The 17,580-nt window shown below is 47.1% G+C and overlaps 1 protein-coding gene across 1 annotated transcript; it reads left to right on the top strand.

Moving 5' to 3' along the window:
- Nucleotides 1-648: 648 nt before the first annotated feature.
- Nucleotides 649-16,632, top strand: Pigr (polymeric immunoglobulin receptor). Its single transcript, XM_013017362.1, has 11 exons — nucleotides 649-734; nucleotides 6,769-6,866; nucleotides 7,454-7,798; nucleotides 9,736-10,389; nucleotides 11,506-11,838; nucleotides 12,344-12,667; nucleotides 13,792-13,978; nucleotides 14,273-14,394; nucleotides 15,001-15,132; nucleotides 15,238-15,296; nucleotides 16,283-16,632. Exons 2-11 carry the CDS (start codon nucleotides 6,824-6,826, stop codon nucleotides 16,376-16,378), a joined length of 2,295 nt encoding a protein of 764 aa, XP_012872816.1. The 5' UTR covers nucleotides 649-734; nucleotides 6,769-6,823; the 3' UTR covers nucleotides 16,379-16,632.
- The last annotated feature ends 948 nt before the right edge of the window (nucleotides 16,633-17,580 follow it).

Raw genomic sequence — 17,580 nt, 5'->3', positions numbered from 1 at the left:
GGAGACCAGATACAGCAGGGAGTGAAAAGAGGAGAAACACAGTTCCCTCCAGCTCCTGGAAGTTCAGCCTGCCATTTTTTGGGAGCTCTGGAGCTAGTAAAAGGGGCTTTGTAGAAGGTGAGTAAAAGGTGACAGTCCAAGCTACAAGTCCTAGGGAGTTGGGGGATGTGAGACCAAGCCAAGCCATTCCAACCACTTGTGCCCAATTAATAGAATATCTTAGCACTGTGTATTCAGCTGGGCATTTTACATCCTTTACTCTCTAACTATGTGTGATCTCTACATGTAGATCTGATACTACTATGCCTATTATTCAGATGAAAAGAAATAAGCAAGTGACTTGCCAAAGGTCTTCCAGCTATTAAGTGTCATCAGAGAAAGATCTTCCTGTTTGACGCCCCGATCCCATATCCTGTACTTGCCATGATGGATTCCTAAATAAGAAAAGTCTCTCCCCAAGGTCAAGAGAAAGCCAATGGAGCTAGCCAGGAATGCTGAGAGGGAAAGGAAAGCCAAGGATCTATCTGGAAAGTCACGTGCCCTGGCTGGTGGCCATGCCTAGGGGAGAGTGGCCCTTTAAGAACCCAGGTATGGGTCAAACCCTGAGCCTACTTTCAGTTTTGCCAGCACTCTCCAGGGCTTGCTGACAGCTTCTAGAAAGGTAGGGGTTATAGGCTGGCCGGCAGGCTGTGCCCCTCAAGCTGGACCGACGGGAAAGAAGGAAGTAGTTAAAAGTAAGTGTGGCTGCTCTGGGATGCTCCCTGGGATTGTAACTCAGGTGTTCCCCTTACGCTCCTGTCTCCCAGCTTCCCCGAGGGCTGTGAGGAGGGCTGGGGGGAAGACTGCGTGGACGCATGTAAAGGTGGTACAGAAATCCCTATCCCTGCGCTATCAGGAAGGCTGGACAGGCAGGCAAACTGGTCCCAACCTGTTCTGTGAAGTAACAGTGGGTGGGAAGGAGCATGTTTGGTCATAAGATTGGGTTCTTTCCTTTCCCCGGGGTCCCCAAATACCCCTTCCTCCTCTACAGCTTGTCAACTGCAGGACCTACGGCAAGGACCCTCGGGTGCTTGCTCAATCTAGAAAATGGGGATATAGCATCTATTGCTCCTGGTGGATATGGCTTCAAAAACAACATCGTGTGTACATATAAAATAGCTCTGTGCCCTCTAGAGCAAAGTCGTGAAATTTTGTTTTGCAATTTCTTCGATTCCTCAAATATTTATTGAGCCCCACACGCATGTGAATTCAGATGACGTGCATAAATCTTGAGTGCAAAGCTTCTTCTAGTCTTTGAAATTCTCTCTCTCTCTCTCTAGCTTTCTGGGGAGGCCACATCCAATCCTCCTTTCTGGGTCTCTAGAGTCTCTGAAATGCTTTCTTATTTCAAGCCAGACTTGCTTCCAAAGATTCCTGCCACCAGAAACACAAATATTTATCATGGTATCATCCTGCCCTTGCTTTCAGTGGGAAAAGACTCTCACTGAGACACAGAGCCATCTCCCAGGTGCAGACACAGCCCCAGGCCCGGCCCAGGGCAGCAGCCAGAAAGCCTCAAACATGACCTGTCTCCCGCTTGCCCATCATGGCAGGATCCCTGAGCCAGGGTGGTGTCTGACAGCATACAAGGGCCACAGCTGGTCTGGCTTCATCCCTGGCTCCCAGCCCCATTTCTGCAACTGCCAGGGGCCTGGGGCCACTCAGGGTGTCGTGTTGTATGACAACTATTGCCTTTGCTTTTCTGTTCACTAGAGGCAAGATCTTCCTGAAGATCTCAGGAGGGGATGTGCTGATTCTAGGGGTCTTGGTACACAGCAGCTATCTGGGGACTCAAAGGAGAGGGTCAGACCACAGCCAGGTCTGGACTCCTCCATGTGTGCTTCTTCATGCCTTGGGATAGAGAGGAAGAAGGAAGAATTGAACCAGGGGTCAGAAGAGAAACTTGCTCTGTGCTCATCTTCTCTCTTAGCACCTCTAGATCTCGGTGGTGATAGTTTATGAAAAGTCTGGTCACATCAGCTACCACTTAGAAAATCCCTTATCCTAAATATTCATAGCTCATCTCATTCCTACCCCCCCACACACACACGTGCATGTGCACACGCAGTGACAGGCAGAGTAGCTTCCTTGATTTTATTTTATAGCTGACAGAACCATCCACAAACCCATGATTCATATGAGGGATGTGCAATCACCCAGAAAATATGAATGATGACACGTAAGTAAAGCCATTCTGATATGGTTCTGAGGATGTTGTTTTGGTGTGTGCCAGTACTGGGGCTTAGGCACTGTCCCTGAGCTTTTTTCCCCAAGGCTGGCACTCTACCACTTGAGCTCCATTATCACTTGAGCCATAGCTCCACTTTTGGTTCTTTTGTTGGCGAATTGGAGATAAGAGGCTCATGGACTCTTCTGCCTAGCAGGCTCCCTCAGATATCAGCCTCCTGAGTAGCTAAATTACAGGCAGGAGCCACCAGTTTTCGGGTTATGAAGACATTTTAATACCATCTAATAAATGCACTGCCTAACTTTTAAAAAGATATTATAGCTGGGTGCGGTGGTACAGTACATACCTATAACCCTAGCAACTGGAAAGCTGGGGCAGGAAGGTCATATTCAAGACCTGGTAGCCTGATCTATGTAGCCTGGTCTACATAGCAAAATCTTCTACCCACTCTCCCTAAAAAAGAAAACGAATTACAGATTTAGCATCCTTAGTCCCGAATTCCAAAACTTGAAATACTTCAAAACCCAAAACACATTGAAAAGTATTATGATACATTGGAAATTTCCATACCACCCTGCATATGACAAGTCTTGGTCCAAATATAAGCACATTAAAATATATCAAGTTATTTTGTGGCTATGAGTATAAACTATACAAAATATAAATTAATTTTTGTTCAGAGTTGGGTCTCTAAGATATATCTAAGATATCCAAGAGATCTCTTTTTTGTACATCCAAATACTTCTAAATAAAAATGCTTAAGAATGTCATGTAAGGGATACTTAACCTGTATTGCCAGATATTAGGTTCAGCAATTGCTCTTCTCTCCCTCTCATTCTTTCATTCTCTCTCTCTTTCTGTCTCTCTCTCTGTGAGATGTAGTAAAGGCTGAAATGCAGGAGTCACTGACATTGGTGCAATGGGAGGGAAGAGGGAGAAGTATGGGTAATAGTGGACCCAGTTACTGGAAATAAAGGTACGTACCCTTTGCAGAGCAGATGCTAAATAAATAGCAGCAAATGCTTTCCAGGGAGAACTTTCTCTCTTGATCCCTACTTCTGAGTCTAGATGTCTCTTCACAGAGAGAAGAGGAGAGGACAGGACAGGACTTCCTGCTCCTCCCTCTCCCCGCTGCTTCTTCTCAAAGGGGGACCCTCTGAGGTACAGCACAGTGGCTGAGTGCGTGCTCTTCATCTGGAATCTCATCTCAGTCACATAGCAACTCTGCAACCTTGAGCAAATGTCTTAGGTTGGTGTACCTCAACTGTCCCAGCTGCAAAATGGGCTTTCCCATTTTATCCTACCTCCTAAGGTGGCTGCAAGGATTAAACTGTTATTATGTGCAAAACTCTTAGAAATACTCAGCTTGTGTTCTTTTAAGCTAGTCCAGAGTACGGTATCTTCTCTCTCAGCGATGGATAATGCAATAGCTCTCTCCTAGTCTTGAAAAGATGCCCAACGAACAGCTTTCTACTCTCCCCTCACACTAAGACAGGAAGAAATACAAAACTGCATTGCTTTTAGAGAGGGGAAAAGAAAGAGTAACTTTTCTTGTGGTCAGTTGTGGGCTTTGAACTCAAGACTTGGGCACTGTCCCTAAGCCTTATTGTGCTCAAGGCTAGTGTTCTATCACTTGAGCCACAGCACCACTTCTGGTTTTTGAGTAGTTAATTGGAGATAAGAGTCTCATGAGGACTTTCTGCCCTGTTGGTTTCGACCCACGATCCTAGAACTCAGCCTCCTGAGTAGCTAAGATTACAGATGTGAGCCACCAGTGCCCGCCTTTGAGAGTAACATTTTTTTAAACGCTTGTCACCTTACTAAGGTTTCTTATGTATTCTGTTTTACTGTGCCCTGGTAGCATCTCTCCAGATGAAATGCAATGGTCTCTGGTTTACAGATGATGAACTTGAGACAAACTGTTTAAAGAGCCTTCCCCAAATAACAAGATCCCCCAGTGTCAGGGCTGAGGGCCAAGCTGAAGTGTCAGCAATTTGTGTCACATACCAACAATGAAAGTCTGTGTGCAATGTCTCAGCCCCATTGCCCTTCTACGCTTAATTAAGAGTAATTTTACCTCTTATAATTGAAGACTTGATGCTATTTAAAGTGCCCCCATATATATATCACCTCGTTATTCTCCCATCCCAAGAGCACTAGTTTTTCAAGCTAGAAGACACAGAGACTGATATACCCATTTTATAGATGAGGGAGGTGAGCCAGTGTATGTTGATAAAGTTTGGAGCTCTGCTTGTAGGCTGTGGTAGAATAGGATGCTAGATTCCTGGCTTCTCTTCCACACTCAGACCCCTTCTTCATGCATCTATTGCCAAGCTCACTCTATTCTTCTTGTTCCTCTACCATGAGAGATGATGGTTCCAAATGGAGCCTCTCCTGGAAACAGGGGAAGAGACTATTTTGCTTGGCATTCCTCCTTGCCGAGATGATTCTCCGTGAGGTTAGCTCTTTTGGTATGTACAGCTGATATTCTGATTCTTGGATTGAGCTTGTACAAAAGGTAAGGGGTATGCCTACCTGTCCCCCTTCTGCACAGCCAGCCAGTCACCTAAACTGTCACAAAACAAGAGGAAGCCTGGAACCTGTAACACAGGAAAGTCAATTTACTAATCCAAAAGAGGGCAACATCTTCCAGTTCAGCCCATGGGAAGCCCCATTATTGTCCCATGAATACTGAGGACCAATGCTAAATGTTGCTGGTTTGGGCACTTAAGAGAATATGGCATTTTATTTTCCCTTCTGTGACTATACCCAGAGCTAGTACAAACAGCAAACGGTAAATCTCCAAGGACTTTGTGGCTAGCACATCCCAACTTCTTCAGAAAGACAAATTTGGGTGACAATGCTCCCACCCCATGCCCCGCCCCCAGCCAGCAACCCCTGAGATGTTTCTAGTTCAACTAAAACAACACTCTAGGAGTTTGTCCTTGGCCTGGTGAGAAAGGTCTGAACAAATAACCAGACTGAGGAATGCCTCTGGTGGCCACCTGACACTCCTATCTGTCCCCACCTCCATCCTTTCCTCTTCCAGAGAACTAGAGAAACAGAATACCTTTATCTCCACAAGGAAATAAGAGTTCCTTTATTGGAAATTCCCTTTCAGAAAAGAAATAGCAAGATTAAAAATAAAACCACAACTCTATTGCCCTTGGCTCAAGCTGGTGAAGGAAGTAGCTGGTACGGGAGTCAGCCTAGGCGAGGAGATAATGGCCGGTGCTCCCTCCTGCTTATTAGCTCCTTATCTTTATGGCTTTCTCCTGCTCCTGGATTATAATCATTGTGTTCTCCTTTAACACTCTTAAGCAAATCCACTCCAAAGTTTAAAGTCTGTCAAAGTCCTCAAAGTCTGTTAGAAAATGGGGAACGCTCCCTCCTTGATTTTGCGGGCTGTTGTTAGGGTCCTGAAGAGGAGCAGGGGTCTGGGCCTCAACCCTTCCCAGACCTGGGTTGTGTTAATGGCAATGACCAAGTCCTAATGGGCTACCTAGGATTCTCCATCTTAGTCCACCAACCTCACTAGGCTGGAAAGTCTGCACCATCTACATGTTTAATTTTAACCCCATCACGTAGTCACTGGGAAAACTTGAGCGCCATTCATTCAGCATCTTACAATCATAGCCCTCTTATCCATACAGTGGTTGTGATCAATCTGTCTTTGTGTGTGTGTGTGTGTGTGTGTGTGTACAAGCATGCACACATACAAGCACACATACATCTTGTGGTACTAAGGTTTAAACTTTACCACTAAGCCATACTTTCAGCCATACATTTTTCAAGGGAAATTATAAAGCTCAAAGGAACAGTGTTAAAGACAGTGCTTTGATAAGCAGGCGAGCCGCTCCAACCCACAGGACTAAACATCAGTTATAAACATGCTACCATATTTGGATGAGGCAGAGAGGAGCATACAGCAAACAGGTTGCCAGCATGGATTCCACACAGCTAGCTTTAGGTTTACAGGAAGAATCAAGGCAGGAGGTAAGATGTACGCATCATTATTGAACCACAGAAAGTATAGCCTGGTTGATCCCCATGGAAAAATTGCATGGTGAGAAGTTCTAAGGAGAAGTTAGATCTACCATATGAGAGTTAGGGAGCAGTTTTAACTCTTGTCACAAGGTACTTTTCTATCTATGTCCAAGTTAATTGCAGAGAAAAAGAAAAAGCCCTGGACTAACAGGCAAAGGAAAAAATGGATGGAGGCAAGGATACCAGGCTTTTTATCTGCTTTTAGTTCCAAGTGAGGAGTTAGGATTTTTCAACAAAACCAGTTTCTAAGTACCTGTTATATTATGAATGCATAGCTTAACAAAAGCTACTCATCATTACTGAGGAACAATTATAGTGTAGGATGGCCAGACTGTGAATTGTTCTGGGGAAGGAAATGTCAATTCATTCATTCATTCAATAGGATTTATGTTGGTTGCTGGCAACAGAAAGCCAAATAGGCATTATAGGAACCATAAGGCCAGTTGGGCTCAGAAGACAGAAGGGCTTCATCTACTTGTGGTTGTGTCTTGCAGAATCTCACAGAAGAAGTCAGCCTGAGTGGTGCTGCCTCCTGGGAAGCCACCAGCCATGACGCTCTTCTTGCTCGCCTTCCTGCTCGCTTTCTTTCCAGGTATGTCTGCCAGCTTCCTGGAACTCTTCTTCTTCATTCCATTCCCTCCAAGATCCAGTTCCCTGGATACACTGAAATAGACTTATCCAAAGAGATGCCCCTCTCAAAATGTATATTCCCAAGGAAGGAGTCACACAGAAGCAATTAAGGCTATGTTAGGACATGGATTAGTGGGCGTTGGAAATTAGGGAGGGAGATGGCAACTCCTAGCACCAAGCCAGGAATCTGGGGAACTATCAGTCCTTGAGCTCTTAAAGAAAAAGCTTGATCTTAAATCAAGCATCTTTATGAGCTGCTGTGGGACTATTGAGGAAATCAATTATTCTTCCTGGCTCTTAATATGCTTGGGGTAGGGGGTAGTGTTTTAAACATAGAGACGTAACAGAAGTACACATGTAGTATTTTTTTAAAAAGGATATCATGTTTCCATCCATCATCCTTAAAACTACAACGAATTACAATTGAAATAATGATTAAGCCATCATCTTAGCCACTGGGGGAGCTGTTTGGCTGTCAGGTGGAAAACTGCCTCAGCTCAGGGCTGCCTCCCCGGGGTCTCAGAAAGATTCTGTCTTCTATTTCCTTAGGGGCCTCCACAAAAAGTCCCATATTTGGTCCGGCCGAGGTGAGTAGTGTGGAAGGAAACTCAGTGTCCATCAAGTGCTACTACCCAAACACCTCTGTCAACCGGCACACTCGCAAGTACTGGTGCCGGCAGGGAGCCAGTGGCCACTGCATGACTCTCATCTCCTCGGAAGGCTTCGTCTCTAAAGACTACGCAGGCAGAGCCAACCTCACCAACTTCCCCGAAACCAGCACATTCGTGGTGAACATCACTCAGCTAAGCCGGGATGACTCTGGGAGCTATAAGTGCGGCCTGGGTGTCAATGGTCGAGGCCTATCTTTTGATGTAAGCCTGGAGGTCAGCCACGGTAAGGATGCAGGCTCTCTGGGGTTTTAGCAGAAGTCAGGGGAAATAGCAGAGGCTGAGGAAGAATTGCCGACTGGAAGTGCATCCTGGCATAGAGTCTGAAGGCTTCCTCCCCTTGAGACAAACTTTTCCTAATAGGATCCAGGACTGAGATGGGGGCAGTGGGTAAATCTTTCTAGGTCTTTGGGTCTGAAACATCTTAGGACTTTACTGAGATCCTAGCTTAGACTGTTAGCAGGAGGACAACTTTGTTAAGGTGGGACATGAGGTCTATCAACAGTAAGAGAGAAAAGGCACTGCGATATTGACAGGGATTCTTAAATTCCTGCCATTAGTGTACCCTTTAGATCAAAGCCTTGGGTCACCAGAGTGTTTCTTTTAAAATGAATATTTTAATAGAATCATTAGTCTGTTAAAACCATCAAAGCATAAATCAGATTCTCAATTCTTGATCAAAGACCTTGGATCCTGAAAGGTCAAGCCACTGAACAATCCTGTTCTAACTGAAGAAAGAGAGAAAAAGAAAAGCTTGTTCTGACAAGAGTTCAACATTGAGGATAGTCCAGGGCAGCTTTAACGACAAAGTATCAAGGAGGAGATGTGGAGGGACTCTCAAAGATAGCTACTGCTCCTTTGGGATATGAGAGTCTGCGCACTAAGTAAAGATTCCATTCCAGTGCGGATGGACTCTCAAAACCTATAGACTCTTCAGAGCTGAAGTGTACTCTAATGTCGGCAATACATTTTCAGTAGCAGAAACTCACTTCTTCACAAGACTGCAGCATGCATATTAGGACTGTTGTAAGTTTTAGAAGCTTTGATTGCAATGCACTGAAATCCTGTACTAATGTTCACTGTGTTTATACTTGTTAATTTGGGCACCTACTATATATAGGTATTGGCTGATCAGATGAAAATATCTCTGCCCTCCAACTGGTGGAAAACATAATGAACTCTAGCCTAGAGAGATGGAATTAAGTGATCCAGATGTAAGCATCAGGAGGTGAGAGAGACTAGTGCCAGCTTAGGGAAGGCTTCCTGTAGGAGGCAGATAGTTGGGCCATGGAAGATGGAGGAAATGACCTTACTCATCATAAAGGTCATATCCAACACTTCTATAACAAAATACAAGTTAACAAGAGAAGGCATAACATAAAGCAGGGATGACCAGATCAAGATGAGACAGGACCAAAAAAAAAAAAAAAGGTGTAAAATGGGGCTGGGAAGGTGGCTCAGTGGTAGAGCGCTTGCCTTGCATGCATGAGGCCCTGGGTTCGATTCCTCAGCACCACATAAGCAAAAAGAAAAAAGCCGGAAGTGGTGCTGTGGCTCAAGTGGTAGAGCGCTAGCCTTGAGCTGAAGAGCTGAGGGACAGCGCCCAGGCCCAGAGTTCAGGCCCCACGACCGGACCCAAAAAAAAAAAAGGTGTAAAGTAATGCCAGTACACTCAGTGGGAGTAAAGCCTTTGTTCAGAATCTCCTTGGTTCTCCTAGTCCCAGACTCTCAGCTATAGTATTTCTTCCTCCTGGGTTTTGAGGCAGGACCCTTCAGCAACGACACACAAGACTTGCTCTATGTCAAGCTATCACAAAGAAAAATGCATAGAAGTTTAAGAGTAATATTTTTAGTATTTATGGATGGCTTTGAGCTAAAAGGGTCTAGTTTCCACAGCCTACCTTGGAAATTGTAGATTTTTTTTCTTCTTGCCATTGGGGAGAATGGAGTGGGAGATAGGAGGGCAGGATAAAGTCAGAGAGAAACTTAGCATCTGAGGTCTTCACTTAGGGGTATAATTTTCTATACTCCAATGGATATGGTTTGATAGTATTGCTTTGGCAATCTGCACACTCTAGGTCTTAGGACCAATCAGGTACTCATTGGAAGCGAAAATATGCTCCCATGTGAAATCATAATTTTCCTCTGCTCCTCATCCTGCAGCTCCTGAGCTCGATGACACTCACGTCTATACAGAGGACGTGGGAAGAACAGTGACCATCAGCTGCCCTTTCAAACGTGAGAATGCTAAGAACAAAAAGTCCCTGTGCAAGAAGACAGGGCAGGTCTGCGATGTAGTGGTCGACTCCATTGGGAATACCAGCCCCAGCTACAAGGATAGAATAACACTTTTTATTCAAGGAACCAGTCAAACCGAATTCAAAGTCATCATCAACCACCTGAGGCCCAGTGATGCTGGGATGTATGTCTGCAAGGCTGGGGATGGGTCCAGTGCTAACACAAAGAACATTGACCTCCAGGTGTTAGAGCCTGAACCAGAGCTGGTTTATGGGGATCTAAGGAGCTCAGTGACCTTTGACTGTGCTCTGGGCCCAGAGATGGCCAATGAGGCCAAATTTTTCTGCCAGATGAGCAAGGAAGGCACCTGTGATGTGATCATCAACACTCTAGGGCAGAGGAATCCAGCCTTTGAGGGCAGGATCTTGCTCACACCCAAGGAAAACAATGGTCGCTTTAGTGTGCTGGTAACAGGCCTGAGGAAGGAAGATGCAGGGCGCTATCTGTGTGGTGCCCACCCTTCGGGTCTGCTGGAGGAAGGTTGGCCCATCCAGGCGTGGCAGCTCTTCGTCAATGAGGGTGAGACCCCAGAGCGGGAGAGGGAAGGGTGGGCAGTCCAGAAGGTGAGAGACTAGCTTAGCTCCATGAGTCTATTCATCAATGTTCATCCACCAGTCAACAATATCTACTTGCTGGGGATGAATACAAGCTAGGCCGTAGTACAGACAAATGCAGCCTCTATCTACTTTGTGCTAGCTCCCAATGATTCTCTGTTATCAAAGACTCTTGGGTGGCTATTCCTGGATAACAGGAATAAGAAGAGCTATGCTTCTGATGAAGACAATAATTGTAGATCATCCAGGTTTCCCCTCCCTTGAGCCAGACAGAGCAAAGAAGTGTCATATCCCTCATGCTCAAATGGAAGGATTGGCCTATCTTGGTCTCAAAGATTTCCAGAAAAGCAATACCCCAGCCTCTATATGTTCCACTCCTGTGCATCTGATGGTTATTTGTCATTCAGCATCATCTGGTCACCAGCTATGTTCTGCTGGGCCATCCACATGGACACAGGTGATGGAAAATAACTGAATTCCTGTTCTTCTCACCCCAAACCTTAGGACATAGTGCTGTCTTCATGAGAAGCAGTGAACAGTACTTTAAGATCAAAGTATCTTTCCTTGTGACTTTTTCTGTGTTTCTTGGGCATCCGTTCTACTTCCAGCTTGGAGTCCTCGTCACACTCTCCCACTTTCTTACCTGCCCTGAGTTCCTTATGGACCTCGACATTAACTAGTTGGAGAATGGATGACTTCTTGGGGGGAGACTTTCAATAATCCTGGGCCATTATAAATGATCGGTGTTACTCATTCCAAATACAGCGTTTTAACTTAGATACAATCCATTGAGCTGTTTTTGTAGGATGAGCTAAGAACTAGATTAAAATTTTTTAAAACGTATTTAAAGGGAAATTCTTTAAAGAAGCCAAAGGAGAAGGGTGGACAGTCTCTCTTATATTCTGTGCTCAGAACAAGGTGGACTCACAAGGAAATGATTGTTATTTTCCTGAGGGTGAAGTGCTTTGTCTAAACGTCCCTCTCCATCTTGTCTGAAACCCTGGCTGGGAAAGCAGCTCAGGCCACACAAGGGCATTCAGAGATCACTGTCTTCCCATGCCGTCTCTGCCTGTGCTTTCAGAGACCACAATGCCTCAGACTCGCTCTGTGGTGAAGGGTGTGGAAGGAGGTTCTGTGTCCGTGCTCTGCCCCTACGACCCTAAGGAAAGCAACAGCCTGAAGTACTGGTGCCGCTGGGAGGGGATTCAAAATGGCCGCTGCCCACTGCTGGTGGAGAGCCAGGGACTGGTTCAGGATCAGTACGAGGGCAGGCTGGCACTGTTTGAAGACCCAGGCAATGGCACCTACACGGTCATCCTCAATAAGCTCACCAGCCAGGATGCTGGCTTCTACTGGTGCCTGACCAATGGCGGTTCTCGCTGGAGGACGACAACAGAGCTCAAGGTTGTTGAAGGTAAGAGCTATGACTGGGCTGGGGCCAAGGAGAAAGCTTCCACAATGATCTCGTTTCCCGACTTACCTTTCCTCCCATCTCACCTACATCCATGCTGATGCATGGGCAGGGACAGTTCTCAAGAGGAAACCTGTCCCCATGCTCTTCCAATTCCTACTTGTAGCACTTCTTAAGATCAAGGCCACTGGCTTCTTCTGCAGTAGGTGGGTGTCACCTACTGAGGAGGTTCTTTCTATTGAGTCTCGAAGAAAAGGAACAGAAAGCGAAGTTAGTAAGCAAGGTTCTATGTTCTACAGCAGACCATAGATGGTTCATGGTGGGTATCAATAAGCATCTTATTACACCTGCATATCACTCCTCTGTCTCTTGTATATTCAACAGAATGTATTTATTCACAATGCTCTTTTGACAGGAAATGCAGACTAAAGACACCTGACCATCACTTCCTGCAGCATCTCCAACTTCCAACTTGTTGTGCCTTTTTCTTCCTCCTTCCCTGCTCCAGGAGAGCCAAGCCTCAAGGTACCCAAGCAGGTGACCGCTGTACTGGGAGGGAGCGTCACGATCCCCTGCCATTTCCCATGCAAGTTCTACTCCTATGAGAAATACTGGTGCAAGTGGAGCAATAGGGGCTGTCAGGCTCTGCCCAGCCAAGAAGAGAGACCTAAAGCTGCCTCTGTGGGCTGCGACCAGAACAGCCGGCTCGTCAACCTGACCCTGAACCCAGTCTCCAAGAAGGATGAGGGCTGGTATTGGTGTGGGGTGAAACAGGGCCACACCTATGGAGACACTGCAGCTGTGTATGTGGCGGTTGAAGAGACAGCAGAGGGTGAGTCTCCAAGGGCAGAGCCTATGCCCTTGGCATCTTGTGTCCGGACTCATCCGAGACTCCTGTCTTATTCGGTGTTAGCCCCTAGGTTTGGCTATAAAGAAGCTCAGTTAGAGTGAGATCATTGGAATCCTCCCCAAATGGCATCTGTAACAATCATACACACTAAAAACAATACATTTGCTATGTAACTTGAACATTAAGACAAATCCCATAGATTCCCTTCAAACCAGATTGAAGTCCCTTTCTATAATCTCGAATTTTATTTACTTATTTTTTTGGTCAGTCATGGGGCCTGAACTCTGGGCCTGGGCGCTGTCCCTCAGCTCTTCAGCTCAAGGCTAGCGTTCTACCACTTGAGTCACAGCGCCACTTCCGTTTCTTTTTTCTGCTTATGTGGTACTGAGGAATCGAACCCAGGGCTTCATGCATGCAAGGCAAGCGCTCTACCACTGAGCCACCTTCCCAGCCCCTCGAAATTCTTTTTTATGTAAAGAAACTTCAGAGACACTATCACATACAAATATGTTCATCCTCCCTCATCCGAAGACACAAAATAGGTCCAGATACTTGCGATTACATATCTGACAAAGAAAATTAAGTAGCTCAGTGGTAAAACATGTGCCTAGCCTGTGCAAGGCTTTGGGTTTCACTCCAGCACTGAAACAGAAGAATTATGACAACCTCATCCAGGAGATTTTCATTTCCAGACTTTGAAAAGGTTGCATAAAATGTTTTACCCCCAAGAGGATATTCTTAGCCCCTTAGAAATCTCAGTGCGCATGGGTGGTTGCCAGGCTAGCACCAGGTGGCAGCACTGGTACACCCAGCCCTGTAGTTGGAAGGCATGGGGCAGGGTTTCAATACAGGGTTTCAATACACCCTAAGTAATTAATAGTTGGCCCTGATTCTCAGCTGCCCCGATGACAGAGCCTTGAAGATGGAAATGAAGTTGGTAGCTGTGGAGCAGAGATTGTCTCTAGAAAAGGCAATCGTTCCTCGGTTTCTAAAGCTATCCTGGGTCCCACTCTGACAGCTTTGAGTCCTGACCCTAAGTTCTCAGGCACAAAAACATGGAGAAAAAGATGCTCACCTGTCCCTTTCTCCCCTCTGTTCTGCTGTAGGATCCCGTGATGTCTCCCAAGTGAACACAAATGCTGCTCCTAAGGTGAAGGTGGCAGAGCCCGGTGCCAGGGAGCTGACCCCGGATAACACAGCTATTGTGAATCCCAGGCTTAATGTCGAAGAAACAGTGCTGGAGGAGAGAGGAGACCAAGCCCAGGAAGGCAGGGCATCTGCAGGGGCTGGCAGGTGAGGGGAGGGTTGGGACTTTCCTCTCATAGAACAACTCAGGCAAGGGCCCACTGGTACCCTCACCCCTTCCTCCCATGGCTCTGGCCTCATGTAGGCTTTGGTCCATCCCCCAGACCTGGGGTGTTCTAGGCCCTTGTCTTGCCAGGTCTAGGAAGGCTTCTAAGGAGAAGGAGGCTGGGGAACAATGCTTAGAGGTCAGAGTTCACAAACTGGGAGGAACACTAGCTTTGACACTAGCTCTGAGCTCCAAATCTCCCTTCCAGTGATAGACTGACTTAATCCTTCTTCCAGCTCGGAGGGACATGGCAGGAGCTCCCAAGTGCTGCTCTCTACTCTGGTGCCTCTGGGCCTGGTGCTGACCGTGGGTGCCATCACTGTGTGGGTGGCCAGAGTCCGGCACCGGAAGAATGTGGGTGAGTCTCTAGAATGGTCTCTGCTCTACCTCTAGCCCTGAGCCTTGGATTCTGGCTCAGCTATCCCTGGAGGAGGCTCCCATAATCTCCTCCTTTCTATGGACTTGCTAGGATTCTGAGAAAGCATGTGGAGGAAAATACAAACCCCCCCCTCCACACACACACTCTCACACACATACCTCTGAAACCTAATCAAGCACAGATGTCCTGATCCTGTCTCTGGAAAGCCACCTCTGTGGCTCAGGATCCAACTTCAGTGCCAAGAAAGGGACCAGAACCCAGGATGCTGGACACCACCTAGCTGATGACCAATTGGCGGTGTTACTTTAGCACATCCTGATCTCATGCCTCAGTTGCTTTGTGGCTCAAGATAGAGTAATAATAACCATATTACAGGGCTGAGGTAAGGACAGAACAATGCCACTCTGTGCATGGAGAGTTAGAGTGACAATCAGTCTTGATTATCCACGAAAAGACTCAGATGGCTTCCATTCTGGTTTGGGCCCACTCCCAAGGGCCTCAGGAATCCTCCCACAGAGGAGCGGCTGGCCTTGATTTATCTTCCCCAACCTTTCCCCAACACCAACTCTTCTTTCTCTTGGACAGACCGGATTTCACTCCAAAGCTACAGGACAGACATTAGCATGGCAGACTTCAACAACTCCAGGGACTTCGGTGGCAATGACAACATGGGGGCCTCATCAGTCACTCTAGAGACAGATCTTGAAGCAAAACGTGGTAGGTCTCAGAATGACCAACCGCACGAGGGCAGATTGGACCCACCTCCAAATCCAGGGTAGAAATAGAGCTCACGAGAGCTAACCACACTGTTTCTATGTACAGAGCTGGAGACCACCACCAAGGTCCCCGAGGACCCTGAAGAACCCAAGAAAGCGAAAAGGGTGAGGATGAGGAGGGAGAAGGAGACTCCGCCACATTTGGGACTGCAGTTATATAAACATCAGAATGCAATCACCTCACACAAGTGGACCCCAGATCAGGGAAGACAGTGGAAAGGATGTCCAGGAGGACTTTCAGAAGGGAAAACCTAACTTCCTAGCTGTGGGTCGTTAGTGTGAATGAGGCGGAGGAAGGAGGGTGGCTGAGGGAGGAGGGACGCTGTGTCTGAGGCTGTGGGTTTGCAGGGGTAGACGCCAGGAGGTAAGGAAGGCCGGTGCATGGAAAATATGGATAAGAATATCACGTGTCAGTGGGAGGGCTTAGGCAAGGTCTTCTCTAGACTGTGGAAGCTGGGTTTAGAAGATATTCACACATGGGGGTCAACTTGTCACTAGGAAGGAACCCAACCCTGCCCCTGCCCACTCCGGCCAATTGCCACATCACCTGAATCCCAACAGAGACATTTCTTGCCTCTGTTGCTTCTTGTCCCTTCATTCCCCACTAAGACTCTAGAATACTACCTTGCCTCTGACCCAGAGGCCTTGATGCTTAAAAAAAAAAATCAGGTTTGCTCTCCCTCTGGGCAGCAGCGGTCCCACATTTCTCCCAATTAGGAGACGGAGTGAGTCTTAGAAGCTCCCTTCTCTGCCCACCTGGTGCTGCTGAAAAGCTATGGTCTCTGGGTTTTAGGAGAAAGCCCAACCTGGGCCACCTTGACCTTGAACTATGTCGGGTGCAGCTTCCGGGGACAGGCCCCACCAACAGAAGTGGTTCCACCCCACGTGGCGGAGGGAGGTAGTGAGACAAGGGAAACTATTTTTAGAGCCTGCAACTTTCCATTTCTCAAAATGAGGCCCTCCAAATGAGTGGAAGGGGTTGGACCGGGGGCCAGGGTCAAGCAGGCTTGTGTTGCCCAGGTAAAGATGGTGAATGCAGGATACTGAATGCTGGACCCTCGTCCACTGATGCTTCTTCTGCCCCTCCCTAGTCGTCCAAGGAGGAAGCCGACATGGCCTACTCAGCTTTCCTGTTCCAGTCCAACAACATTGCTGCCCAGCTGGAAGACGGCCCCAGGGAAGCCTAGAAGCACCAGCCGCCCGCCCTGAGCATGCCAGTCACCTTCAGAATCACGTTGATCTAGTCACAGCTTGCACTCACCCCTCGTTTAGGCTTTTCCTACCCGTGTGCTGTGTGCTGTGCTGGTCCCTTCCGCAGTGGCATCAAAGCCTCACCTGATTATTCCCATTGGGGATGGGGTGTGGGGAGAGCAGTTCCCACCTGCAGCTTATTATGTTGAGAGAACGGAAGGTGGGGAGAAATATTCAGCTCTTGGGGGAGGGGGAAGTCTCTAAAAGTAAAAGAATCCAAGTTGGGGGGGGTGGGTCATGTCAGGGGGGAGAAACATTTGGAATCTCCCTGCACCTTCATAATAGGATGGCAATGTGACTTGCTCTTCTGGTCTGTCTTCCTCTCCCTTCCCTCCTTTCTTCTTCCTTTCCTCATTCAAAGGAGGTTATTTAGTCAGGTACCAGCAGCTCCCACCTGTAATCCTAGCTACCCAGGAAAGTTGAGATCTGAGGATCACGGTTCAAAGCCAGCCCGTGTAGGAAAACCTGTGGGATCCTTATCCAGAGAACCAGCCAGAAGTGGGGCAGTGGTTCAAGTGGTAGAGTATCAGCCCTGAGTGAAAAAGCTAAAGGATAGTGCCCAAGCCCTGAGTTCAAGCCCCAGCACTGGCACGCGCGCACACACACACACACACACACACACACAGAGTATATACATAGTTGACCATTTACTAACGTCCAGTAGCCACACAAGATGCCATGCATCTCAAGGCTTTTCATAAACATGACTGGAAGTGTCTGTCTTTTCACTTATGGGACATCACAAAAAGTCAGCCTCCACAGCATTCATAAGCACACATTCTTCCCACCTCACTGGTAAGAACACCAAGGATCTGAGAGGAGAAACAAGAGCATCTCTAGAGCACCCTTGAGCTACAAGTATCAAAGCTGGTATGGCAGCTCCTGTGCTGTTGACTAGCCAGCCTCTCTGTTGAAGGCAGGGTTTCATTATCAGGAGGAGAGGGAAGAGAAAAATGAAAATGCTAACTGATCTGCCCCACTGCAGGAAAATTAACCCTGTTCACAGCCCTTCTCTTTCCTGTCACATTCTTGGGACTAAGACAAGAAAGCAGTGAAACACAACCCCTGAGAGGAAGGGAAGAAGACAAGGTTTTGGACGGTGCCTGGAAACTAAAGCTGAAAATCTTTCTCTTGCTGC

Source organism: Dipodomys ordii, unplaced genomic scaffold, assembly GCF_000151885.1.
Source record: "Dipodomys ordii isolate 6190 unplaced genomic scaffold, Dord_2.0 Scaffold35, whole genome shotgun sequence".
In the NCBI taxonomy this organism is placed as follows: Eukaryota; Metazoa; Chordata; class Mammalia; order Rodentia; family Heteromyidae; genus Dipodomys; species Dipodomys ordii.
The sequence above is the reverse complement of the archived record's forward strand: the minus strand, read 5'-3'. Positions and strand labels throughout refer to the sequence as shown.

What these genes read in the sequence shown, in the direction of transcription:
- Pigr (XM_013017362.1), top strand. Translation starts at nt 6,824, where the DNA reads ATGACGCTCTTCTTGCTCGCCTTCCTGCTCGCTTTCTTTCCAG. An exon ending in AGAGCTCAAGGTTGTTGAAG is followed by an intron (nt 11,839 to 12,343) that starts GTAAGAGCTATG and finishes TCCCTGCTCCAG; the next exon opens with GAGAGCCAAGCCTCAAGGTA. An exon ending in GCATCTGCAGGGGCTGGCAG is followed by an intron (nt 13,979 to 14,272) that starts GTGAGGGGAGGG and finishes TCCTTCTTCCAG; the next exon opens with CTCGGAGGGACATGGCAGGA.